Genomic DNA, 13,049 nt, shown 5'->3' with positions numbered 1-13,049 from the left:
TGTTCCATAAAACAAGATTAGAATACAAGCCAGGCTTATTTTGGTTAGTCAGACTTATTGTCGGTGGATTCCGTTTCATAAAGCAAACTTAAAATAGTTCAAACTCAATTACTCTGGCAACTTATGCTGGGAAACTAACCAGGGGGCTGTTCCATAAACCAAGATTAGAGTATAAGCCAGGCTTATTTCGGTTAGTCAGGCTTATTGTCGGTGGATTCTGTTTCATAAAGCAAACTTAAAATAGTTCAAACTCAGTTACCCTGGCAACTTATACTGGGAAATTAGCCTGGTCCAGGGCAGGCTAACTGTCAGGCTAAGCCTCAGCTGTTACACAGATCCTCTAACACTGACCGACAAGAACACATGATATTACCACTGACACTCTCTCATACCATTATTGGACTTTATTAACCAATATTAGTCCAAAAATAAATACACAGTATACAGAAAATCAACTTAAATAAGGCTACAATGATAAATTAGACAATATAGACCTATATATATATATATATATATAGCTAGATAGGCCTAAATACAATATATATACTACAGGTTTTCTTTTTTTACTGGCTGAATGTTTTGTGCCCAAGATTTAATTAGATTGTTTTAAAGATTTATGAATACATTTCTCTCTGGTTTTGTTTGGCAGCTGTAGTACATGTTTATGATTAGAAGAACATTAGAACACAATCTAAAAAAAGCTTTGTAAAGCAGAAGTTAAAATCACAAAATTAAAAATAAATAATTACAAAAGCAGAGTATAAATTTTAACTGGTAAGATGAATCTGAGCTTAGTAATTGACAGTATATTAGCCTACATTTGATTTACCCCATTACAATAGTCCCTTTACAGTTATTGCTATCATAAAAATATACACACAGGTTTAAAATTCTAAATAAGGCACATCTAATGTCCAAATAACAAATATTTTAGTATATATATATATATAAAAATGTACTTTATTATGTCTTTCAATTCAAACACATTTAACACAATTATACAAATTGACAGTTCCTTTAAAGACATCATATTTTCCCCAAATAAATATTCCTTATTTTTCCTTCTACTTTTTTTCTTTTGTGATAATACCCACCAACACATAGCCTAAAAACACACATGATTAGAACAATAACCAAAAAGTACATAGACACTTTTACATATGATTTAAGGGGGAAAAGACAAACAACAATAAATAAATAAAAATTTAACATTAACATATTTATATCAAACTCTTATAATGACACATAATTCCTAATAGTTATTCAAGTAATATTATTTGAATATCAAATATTCAATATTAAATAAGTAAATAAATGAAATAACAAATAACTAGAAATAAAAGGGAGGGAGGGTTATATAAAAATGTAGTTAATGTAGGCTAATATATTCCTTTATTTTATGGAATATTCTTTGATTTTAGAGTTGCACATATCTTTTCAAAATGTATACATTTGCTCTTAATTTAATGTTATCCTCTCCATAATGTACTTTAGAAACTAAATCTACTCATTTAAAACTGGGGATTCTTGCTTTCTCCAAAAAATATTGCATTAAAAGCTGTAATTCTCAGCATTCTAAATAAGTATACGTCATCTTTATTAAGTAGCATAGGTCCTATACCCAAAACTATATTTTGTATCTCTATATATTTAGTTTCTTAAAAAAAATCTTCCCTGAATTATAGGCTACTTATGTTCGCTAGAAGTTCAGTGCAACTTATCCAACATCCTAAAGATAAATTATTATAATTAGAAGATATTTCTAGTGTTATAAAATATCGCATATTAATTTTCCAAGCAAAATGTATATTTTAGTCAGAATTATTGCGCTCCTATATGGCGCGCATGCGCGCAGCAGCGCTCGTTCAATATGAAGATTAGCAGCAAAATGGATACATTTGCATGACTTTCGAACATTTACAGATGGAGAATATAACTGTAAAATGTCAGTTTTGAACTGAGGGGGGGGGGGGAAACACGTCACAAACGCATAAAACAGCACAAAATATACACTGTTTGATGGTGGATCGATTTGATCCACGATCGACCTCTATGGGCTGCTTAAGAAACGCGTGCACACGCAATTATCTAGACTAGATAAACCTGGATCAAATTAGTGAGATTGCATGAGCTTCAATTACCTTTTATGGAACCACTTTAGCCCCAACTCATTTGTTAGGCTCATTCAAGTCCGGTTTTGGAGTTTAATCCCCGCTTTTCTAAGCGTCTTTTATGGAACAGCCCCCTGGTCCGGGGCAGGCTAAGGCTAACTGTCAGGCTAAGCCGGAGTTGATGCTTAACCAGAATACTGTTAACACAAAGCGTCCGTCTGGTCCACATGAAGCAGACTTCGTTAATAGGAAATCATTACACAGCATCAATGTACAGGTACAGTCCCACTGAGATGACCAATTGTCCTGTACAATAAGCTGGGCACTAGTGTTCTGGTTCATTACAAATGCAGTAACAATCCTCATTTCAAATCTATGTAAATCCAGTGTAGTGACTTACATTTTTAATTATTTAGATGATCTGTGATTCAGATTGCATCATCCCAAATGTAGAGGTAAATGGCCTGGCTCAGTGCATGACTCCAGAATCTCTCTGGCATCTTCTCTTCACTTAACATATGGCAAAAACTACAGCTTTAAAATACCTTCACCAAATTCAATGTAAAAAAAAACAAAAAACACTCTATTCAGGTGAATTCTCCAGAGTTTAGCTGGGAGACGAGGGATGAGTTTAGCTGGGAGACGAGGGATGAGTTTAGCTGGGAGACGAGGGATGAGTTTAGCTGGGAGACGAGGGATGAGTTTAGCTGGGAGACGAGGGATGAGTTTAGCTGGGAGACGAGGGATGAGTTTAGCTGGGAGACGAGGGGTGAGTTTAGCTGGGAGACGAGGGATGAGTTTAGCTGGGAGACGAGGGATGAGTTTAGCTGGGAGACGAGGGATGAGTTTAGCTGGGAGACGAGGGATGAGTTTAGCTGGGAGACGAGGGATGAGTTTAGCTGGGAGACGAGGGGTGAGTTTAGCTGGGAGACGAGGGATGAGTTTAGCTGGGAGACGAGGGATGAGTTTAGCTGGGAGACGAGGGATGAGTTTAGCTGGGAGACGAGGGATGAGTTTACCTGGGAGACGAGGGGTGAGTTTAGCTGGGAGACGAGGGGTGAGTTTAGCTGGGAGACGAGGGATGAGTTTAGCTGGGAGACGAGGGATGAGTTTAGCTGGGAGACGAGGGGTGAGTTTAGCTGTTTACCTGGGAGACGAGGGATGAGTTTAGCTGGGAGACGAGGGGTGAGTTTAGCTGGGAGACGAGGGATGAGTTTAGCTGGGAGACGAGGGGTGAGTTTAGCTGGGAGACGAGGGATGAGTTTAGCTGGGAGACGAGGGATGAGTTTAGCTGGGAGACGAGGGATGAGTTTAGCTGGGAGACGAGGGATGAGTTTAGCTGGGAGACGAGGGGTGAGTTTAGCTGGGAGACGAGGGATGAGTTTAGCTGGGAGACGAGGGATGAGTTTAGCTGGGAGACGAGGGATGAGTTTAGCTGGGAGACGAGGGATGAGTTTACCTGGGAGACGAGGGGTGAGTTTAGCTGTTTACCTGGGAGACGAGGGATGAGTTTAGCTGGGAGACGAGGGATGAGTTTAGCTGGGAGACGAGGGATGAGTTTAGCTGGGAGACGAGGGATGAGTTTAGCTGGGAGACGAGGGATGAGTTTAGCTGGGAGACGAGGGATGAGTTTAGCTGGGAGACGAGGGATGAGTTTAGCTGGGAGACGAGGGATGAGTTTAGCTGGGAGACGAGGGGTGAGTTTAGCTGGGAGACGAGGGGTGAGTTTAGCTGGGAGACGAGGGGTGAGTTTAGCTGGGAGACGAGGGATGAGTTTAGCTGGGAGACGAGGGGTGAGTTTAGCTGGGAGACGAGGGATGAGTTTAGCTGGGAGACGAGGGATGAGTTTAGCTGGGAGACGAGGGATGAGTTTAGCTGGGAGACGAGGGATGAGTTTAGCTGGGAGACGAGGGATGAGTTTAGCTGGGAGACGAGGGGTGAGTTTAGCTGGGAGACGAGGGATGAGTTTAGCTGGGAGACGAGGGGTGAGTTTAGCTGGGAGACGAGGGATGAGTTTAGCTGGGAGACGAGGGGTGAGTTTAGCTGGGAGACGAGGGGTGAGTTTAGCTGGGAGACGAGGGATGAGTTTAGCTGGGAGACGAGGGATGAGTTTAGCTGGGAGACGAGGGATGAGTTTAGCTGGGAGACGAGGGATGAGTTTAGCTGGGAGACGAGGGATGAGTTTAGCTGGGAGACGAGGGATGAGTTTAGCTGGGAGACGAGGGATGAGTTTAGCTGGGAGACGAGGGATGAGTTTAGCTGGGAGACGAGGGATGAGTTTAGCTGGGAGACGAGGGATGAGTTTAGCTGGGAGACGAGGGGTGAGTTTAGCTGTTTACCTGGGAGACGAGGGATGAGTTTAGCTGGGAGACGAGGGATGAGTTTAGCTGTTTACCTGGGAGACGAGGGATGAGTTTAGCTGGGAGACGAGGGATGAGTTTAGCTGGGAGACGAGGGATGAGTTTAGCTGGGAGACGAGGGATGAGTTTAGCTGGGAGACGAGGGATGAGTTTAGCTGGGAGACGAGGGATGAGTTTAGCTGGGAGACGAGGGATGAGTTTAGCTGTTTACCTGGGAGACGAGGGATGAGTTTAGCTGGGAGACGAGGGATGAGTTTAGCTGTTTACCTGGGAGACGAGGGATGAGTTTAGCTGGGAGACGAGGGATGAGTTTAGCTGTTTACCTGGGAGACGAGGGATGAGTTTAGCTGGGAGACGAGGGATGAGTTTAGCTGGGAGACGAGGGATGAGTTTAGCTGGGAGACGAGGGATGAGTTTAGCTGGGAGACGAGGGATGAGTTTAGCTGGGAGACGAGGGATGAGTTTAGCTGGGAGACGAGGGATGAGTTTACCTGGGAGACGAGGGATGAGTTTAGCTGGGAGACGAGGGATGAGTTTAGCTGGGAGACGAGGGATGAGTTTAGCTGTTTACCTGGGAGACGAGGGATGAGTTTAGCTGGGAGACGAGGGATGAGTTTAGCTGGGAGACGAGGGATGAGTTTAGCTGGGAGACGAGGGGTGAGTTTAGCTGGGAGACGAGGGGTGAGTTTAGCTGGGAGACGAGGGATGAGTTTAGCTGGGAGACGAGGGATGAGTTTAGCTGGGAGACGAGGGATGAGTTTACCTGGGAGACGAGGGATGAGTTTACCTGGGAGACGAGGGATGAGTTTACCTGGGAGACGAGGGATGAGTTTAGCTGGGAGACGAGGGATGAGTTTAGCTGGGAGACGAGGGATGAGTTTAGCTGGGAGACGAGGGGTGAGTTTAGCTGGGAGACGAGGGGTGAGTTTAGCTGGGAGACGAGGGGTGAGTTTAGCTGTTTACCTGGGAGACGAGGGATGAGTTTAGCTGTTTACCTGGGAGACGAGGGATGTGCGCGCCTGCCTGATGTCCCTGTCAGACGACCCAGCCTGAGGCGCCGCACTGAAGTATCGCCCATGCACTCACAGGAGCTGGTATAGAGACGGCGGCTCATCAAGGCAAGGGTCCAGTGCCTGGATTACCTCAGAGTGACTCCACAAAGGGCATGTGACACTGTGGTTGTGTTATGCTACATCACATCATCTGTCTGAGGAGAGAGGCTGTGGAGGAAGACTGGGGCGCTGAAGCCATTTTGAGGACATTGAAACCGGCAGGGTCATACGAGACTACGGTCCAAACCATGTTAAGTTTTCATATTCTCCTCAACTTTCCCCTTAATTTACCAGACACACTAGTCACAATTAGTTTTCTTTTTTTTTTATTCAGGTTGAAGTTGCCTGTTGGGGGTGAAAACAAACAATTAAATGTAAAAAAAAAAGGTCATGTGGCATTGTTTTAAATATAGCAGTTCTACTTGCATTTTTCTCTAGCTGTTGGATTTCCAGCTCCAACTTTATCTTGAGTCTTTTATATTGTATGTCAGTATCTATGGCTTCCATTTGTTTCAGGAAATAGTGTTTGTAGACTCCCTTTATGTTCTCTGGGTTCTGTAGGAACAGAAATTTAAGTTATTTGATTGAGTGCTCTTGGCACTTTTTTGTAATTTCTTAATACTCAGTCACATGATCACATGTGGTCCCAGACTGAGAGGGCTCTAGAAGGGTAATAATAATAATAGGGGAAATATACACTATTAGCACCTCACAGGCTTTTACATATATAATGTGCAAAACTGTGCCTAACCCTCAGGCCTCCTTGAACATACTGACACGGTCTTCTCCTCCTCCTCCTCCTCATCATCATCATCCACATCCTCCTCCTCATCATCCTCATCCTCATCATCAACTGTGGATGGGCCTTCAAACCTGAAACCATTAATTAAACTCAGTTTAATAAATCACCACTTGACAATAAATGAGTGCTTTAAACAAACACTCTCATACTCACAGGGTTCAGCATGATGTCTCAATCAATCAATCAACTTTTATTTGTTAAGCACATTTAAAAACAACACAAGTTGGCCAAAGTGCTGTACAAATCTAAAAATTACTCAAACACTCAACAAACAGTACTCACACAAAACACTGGGTTAATATACAACCCCGAGCAGTACCCTGAACCTAGGGGCAATTGTAAGCCACAGCATAGAGGTGTGTTTTTAGCATAGATTTAAAACAGTCTAACGAATCACAGGATCTGATATGCAGAGGAAGAGTATTCCAAAGACGCGGGGCTGCCACAGAAAATGCACGATCACCTTTGGTTTTTAATCGTGATTTGGGAACATGTAGGAGCAAACTCTGGGATGATCTAAGGGGTCGAGCAGAATAGTGATGCTGTCTCTGTATCAGACGTGCTACATACTCCGGAGCCAGACCATGCAGACCTTTAAAAACCATGGACAGAACTTTATATTGGACTCTAAATTCAACCGGAAGCCAGTGCAAAGAGGCCAGTACCGGAGAAATCCTAGACCATTTCCGTGTGCCTGTCAATAGTCTGGCTGCTGCATTTTGCACCAGCTGCAACCTTGATAGCAATTTTCTAGACAATCCTAAGTATAACGAGTTGCAGTAATCCAATCTGGATGAGATAAAAGCATGAATGACAGTTTCCATGTCCTTAAACGATAAAATGCTCTTTAATTTGGCGATGCTTCGCAATTGATAAAAGCTACTTTTAACCACAGCATTGACTTGTTTGTCAAATTTCAGCTCGGAGTCAAAAATTACACCAAGATTCCTTGCTTGGGTGTTAACATTAATGGCTAAGGGGTCAAGATGTAAAGTAAGCTGTTTAGCTAACTTAGGTGGACCAAAAATCAGCACTTCCGATTTTGACTCATTGAGCTGCAGAAAATTATCAGCCAACCATGCTCTTATCTCAGTCAAACACTCAAACATAGTAGTAATGTTGGAGTCATCATTGCATTTCATGGGCACATACAACTGGATATCATCAGCGTAACAATGATAAGACACATTATATTTTTGGCAGATTGATCCCAGGGGGAGCATATGCAGGGAAAATAAAACAGGACCAAGACATGAGCCTTGAGGAACGCCTGAGGAGACCGGCTGAGAAGACGATATAGAGTTTCCAAGCTCCACTGCAAAAGATCTTCCCTCAAAATAGGATGTGAACCACTTCAATGCAAGCCCCCTAATCCCACCCCTCTCCCTCAAACGGTCAAGAAGAACTCCATGATCCACAGTATCAAAAGCCGCGCTAAGGTCAAGAAGAACTAACACCGCACAGTTCCCAGAATCTACAGACCACAACAAATCATTTGTCACTTTAAGTAGCGCAGTCTCAGTGCAGTGTCTGGTGGATCCAGCAAACACACAGAATTTGGCATCACTATGAAACAAAAAGATTTGGTTAGGAATGCAAGAATAAAAATTAAAACACCTTTATGTAGTCATTCTTTATATTTAATAAAATATAGTAATGTACATTTCAAATTAATTGCTACTTACGCATTAAGGCGATCAGCAATTTCCTGCCAGCCTTTCTCTCTTGTTTTATTAATAGCTGCAATATTCCCTTTTTTGGAAATCATATGTTTAAATTCTTCATAAGTCTCGAGAAGCAAACGCTGCTCTTTCTTTCCCCTTAGTTACCATGGTAAATTGATGAATCCATGTTCCACCATCAGGGCTTCTTAAGAATAGCGTGCACGCGCAATTATCTAGACTATTTGAACCTGGTTTAAATTAATAAGATCACATGACCTTTAATTTACCGTTCTGGAACCGATTTAAGCGCAGCGGATTATTTCGGTTCATTCAAGTCAGGTTGGACTTAATCTCTGCTTTTCTAAGCGGCCTTTATGGAACAATCCTCTGGTTTAGTTTTTCGAGCTTCCCGTAAACGCGATATGTGACAGACTGTTCATTTAACACAGGGTTACTAAAATATCAGTTCTTCACTTTATTTAGTTATAGCCTAGATCATTTTCGGGTATTTATCTTATTGTAAAATCAACACCATTATGAGTGTTGAGAACTCTCAATTGCCATTAGTTAGTTATGCTTATCAGTGTTTATTATTTATCGTCTTTATTATTCCCGGAAACAGTCCAATCATAGATTTGCAATGATGCATCAGTTTAGTTAAAGAAGCTCGAGCAATAACAGAAACAGGAGAAATCAGACCGTTTATATTGAACGCCCGATAGATGTCAGTGTCGCGCAGTTCATTAGTGCTGATGATAAGAATAACTGTGCATGCTTTATTATTTCCCCAAATACTTCCCAAAAGGTGATATCATATTGTCTTGTCTCATGTCCGTGAATTGAAGTATTTAAATAATAGTTCATAATTTATTCGTCCTAATAATAGCGGTTAACCAGCCAACACAAGTCTAGTGAAGTCAGCTTTATTTCTACAGCGCTTTTATACAACACAGAGTGTTTCAAAGCAGCTTTACAGAGACAACAGGAAAATTATGCATTTGGTCTGTTGCTCAGCTTAAGTCAGTTCAGTGTTGATTCAGTTCTGCTGTAAAGATCATCAGTTATTGAATAAGTTAATTTAATCTATAAAGCAGTTCTGCAAAAAAAAAAAAAAAAAAACATATAAATGATGTCATCGTCCAGGGGTGCGTTTCCCGAAAGCATCGTTAGCCAACTATGGTCGCAAGTTCCGTCGTTATCAGCATAGTTCAACGATTTGGTGTTTCCCGAAAGCATCGTTCCAACGAACGTTCGCAAACAGCATCGCAAACTTGTGTGGTTGGAACGACAGCTCTCGAGCTGTGGTTAGAAGCATAGTTTCTAGTTTACATGAGATGTAGACTGAATAAATCCTTATCTTTAGCAAAATAAGCAAGCTGACATTCAGTACAACCCATGTTATTTATTTAGAATACATACAAATGTGATTTATGTATTTTAGTTTGTCAAGAGATTTAAAGCACCGTTTTTGAAGACTGCGCATGTGCGAACGTGCTCTACTATGTAAGAACGAGCCAAATATTGGTAATAAAGCAAAATAACTGAGAAAAATTAGAAATGGTCTTCAGATGCCATGTCTGTAACTTATATGACAAAATCTAGCGTTAATTCGATCTCAAACAGATTAATTAAAATAAGTTATTAGTCCACCATGTGCGAGACGTCATAAACCAACGTGGTTGAACGATACTTTGCGACATACGGTTTCGGGAAACAGTCATGACTAGCTAGTTGATTTCTCCAACGATGCATCGTACTATGGTAGTTAAGCAGCGAGCTATATTTGTACGGGAAACGCACCCCAGCTCAGTTCAGTTCTCATACAGCAGCGTCAGACAATTATGATCATATTTTTCTCACTGGTTGAGGTGTTATTGTTATTTCTCTGTATTTTTATTTTCTATTTCTTTCCTTTTCATTTTATGTTAATGAATTCAATGCAATGCAGTTTCTTTTCTTGCAATAAAAAAACACAGCAGCGTCAGTAAAGTCAGATCAATAAAACTGATGAATATTAAGTGAATGACGCAGTGAGTGAATTATTTAAATTATTTAACCTTGTAATATCAAGTTTCACAGAAATAGTCGCATAAAAAAACTTTAACAATTATCATTTTGTGTGTGTGTGTGTGTGTGTGTGTGTGTGTGTGTGTGTGTGTGTGTAATGAGAACTTGCATCAAGAAAATACTTAATATAGATTTTATCCGGATCTGACTGGAAACCCTGGCGCTCATATAATGTGCATTTCTTGTTTTGTTCATGCATTTATTATTTGTCCAGCATACAGATTCTGATTATTATCAGCGGTCATTTACGACACAAGACGAGCTTTGATGAACTTTTGTTCTTGCCATTATTTCTCCAGTGTTTGGAGAACAGACTAAGAGCTGATCCAGGGTGAGTTAGAGCTCGTCCGAGAACTGTTTTCTTCATCATGTGAGGATGACTCTGATTGGTCAGTGATTGGTCAGTTTTAGAACGGCCGCAGCTGACGACCAGCGGGCACGCGCGCGCGACACACACCCCTGGAGAGAGCACAGAGGAAATAAGAGGAAACTGATTTGGCACACTTCTTAATTTGTGCTCATAGCAAGTCTACTATTTCTGATAGTATTTTCTGATTGATATTTCAGTATAAAAACTGATGTGAATGACCACAGGTGACAGACATTGCGCGCGCACGAGAGAGCGCAAACTCAATACGCGCGTAACAGGAATGTAAATGAAAAAAGGCTCAGTAGAAATGGAAATGCAAGATGCAAAGCTCAGGATTGTGAAGAGAAAAGACTAACACGTCACCAGCCGACAGACCAGAGCAAAGCAACCTGAGCGCGCGCGCCGGACACCAGGAAAGTTAGTGCGTAAAAACCAGAAGCGTCGCTGCACATAAAGGGAATGAAAAGACATTCTGAAGGACATTTCTCCTGAGGGAAACAGGCATGGAGTCTGCTGGTTCTGCTGGGCTGGCTAAATCAGCCGCACTAAAGTTGTCTGAGATGGGCGAAAGAAGTAAACAGCTGGGCAGCGCGTTGCGGGATCCGGAGCGGCAGAGACGCGTCATTCTGGTGATAGTTTGCGTCGCGCTTCTGCTGGACAACATGCTTTACATGGTGATCGTTCCCATCATTCCCGATTATCTCACAGATTTAGAGAACGCGCAATCTTTGCGCACTCATGCCAACTCTTCCCTGAGCAGAGCAACCCGGGAGAACCTGGACATCCAGATCGGGGTGTTGTTTGCGTCCAAGGCCATCCTGCAGCTCCTGGTGAACCCGTTCACCGGCACCTTCATCGACCGCGTCGGGTACGACATCCCGCTGCTGATCGGACTCCTGGTCATGTTCGTCTCCACGTGTATATTTGCGTTCGCTGAGAACTACTGGACGCTGTTCTGCGCGCGCAGTCTGCAGGGCTTCGGCTCGGCGTTCGCGGACACGTCAGGGATCGCGATGATCGCGGATAAATACACGGAGGAAGCGGAGAGGAGTCGCGCGCTCGGCATCGCGCTCGCCTTCATCTCGTTCGGGAGTCTCGTGGCGCCTCCGTTCGGCGGGATCCTGTATGAGTTCGCAGGTAAACGGGTCCCGTTCATAGTTCTGGCCTGCGTGTGCTTGGCAGACAGCGTTCTGGTCTTGACTGTGATCAAACCTTTCTCTAACAGGACGCGCGAGAACATGCCGGTCGGGACGCCCATTCACCGGCTCATGATTGACCCGTACATCGCCGTGGTGGCGGGCGCGCTGACCGTGTGCAACATCCCACTGGCGTTCCTGGAGCCCACCATCTCCCGCTGGATGGAGAGCACGATGAACGCTAGTGAGTGGGAGATGGGGCTCGTCTGGCTGCCCGCGTTCCTGCCGCACGTGCTGGGTGTTTATGTCACTGTCCGATTAGCCGCGAAGTTCCCGGACCTGCAGTGGTTCTACGGGGCTCTCGGGATGGTGATTATAGGGGCCAGTTCGTGCACTGTTCCCGCATGCAGGAGCTTCGGCCAGCTGATGGTCCCGCTGTGCGGAATCTGCTTCGGCATCGCGCTGGTGGACACTGCGCTCCTGCCAACGCTCGCGTTCCTGGTGGACGTGCGTCACGTGTCCGTGTACGGGAGCGTGTACGCCATCGCGGACATCTCCTACTGCGTCGCGTACGCGCTAGGGCCTGTGGTCGCGGGGCAGATCGTGCACCACCTGGGGTTTGTGCAGCTGAACCTGGGCATGGGTCTGGTGAACGTGCTGTACGCGCCCGCGTTGCTGATGCTGCGCTCCGTGTGCCAGATGAAGCCGTCGCGCTCAGAGAGCAACGCGCTGCTGGAGGACCCGCCCGCGGGCCTGTACCACACCATCCGACTGGAGGAGCGACGACGCGCGCGGAAGGGCCTGTGCGTCACGGCGACCAACGCGCTTCCCGTGGACGAGAACGGGCTCTTCGCGCGCTCCAAATCCTGCTCGGAGGAATCATCCGGACCCGAGTTCACTTAACAACACTCACACACTCACTAAACTGTTAACTCAACAACTTAACCATCCTGATCTCATGAAATGCGTATCTATAGCACGCATTGTGTTTATCGTGCAATTTATATGCGAAAATGAGTTTTTACTTGCATATGATACGCAGTTTATTGCGTGGAATAACCCACGTACCCCAATCCTACCCAAGGGGTTTACAGTTCGTCTCAAATGCACGTAAAAACTCATTTTCGCGTATAAATTGCACGATAAACACAATGCGAGCTATAGAGACTCATTTGATGTTATTTTAGTGAGCCAGAGATTATACATTCAGCATCTGGTGTGCAATATTTATCCCTCAGCTCACAGAAGTGTGTCTGCTTACCTCGTCTTTTATGATTTCGATGGAAACTATTAGAGGTTTGTCTCTAAACGACAGTGTGTCTGTAGTGTGTAGAAGATGTGATGTAACTGCACAAAACCCGAATAAAACCAGTGCTCATATTTTCCTACACATGCCTTTTTATTGAGTGAATCAATAAATATGACAATGAATCATCTTTAGTAGTTTTTTTTTTAGTATCTTCAAATTTTCTAAATTCTTGTAAAAA

The 13,049-nt window shown here is 43.8% G+C and overlaps 1 protein-coding gene across 1 annotated transcript; it reads left to right on the top strand.

The window, feature by feature from the left end:
- The first annotated feature begins 10,220 nt into the window (after positions 1-10,220).
- On the top strand, positions 10,221-12,933 carry slc18a3b (solute carrier family 18 member 3b). Its single transcript, XM_079851864.1, has one exon. The coding sequence runs from the start codon at positions 10,930-10,932 to the stop codon at positions 12,463-12,465; it is 1,536 nt and encodes a 511-aa protein (XP_079707990.1). The 5' UTR covers positions 10,221-10,929; the 3' UTR covers positions 12,466-12,933.
- Positions 12,934-13,049: the final 116 nt, after the last annotated feature.

The sequence above is a fragment of the Squalius cephalus genome, assembly GCF_949319135.1.
Source record: "Squalius cephalus genome assembly, chromosome: 19".
Lineage (NCBI taxonomy): Eukaryota > Metazoa > Chordata > Actinopteri > Cypriniformes > Leuciscidae > Squalius > Squalius cephalus.
The sequence above is the reverse complement of the archived record's forward strand: the minus strand, read 5'-3'. Positions and strand labels throughout refer to the sequence as shown.

Coding starts and splice junctions, on each gene's coding strand:
- slc18a3b (XM_079851864.1), top strand. CDS start 10,930: ATGGAGTCTGCTGGTTCTGCTGGGCTGGCTAAATCAGCCGCACTAAAG.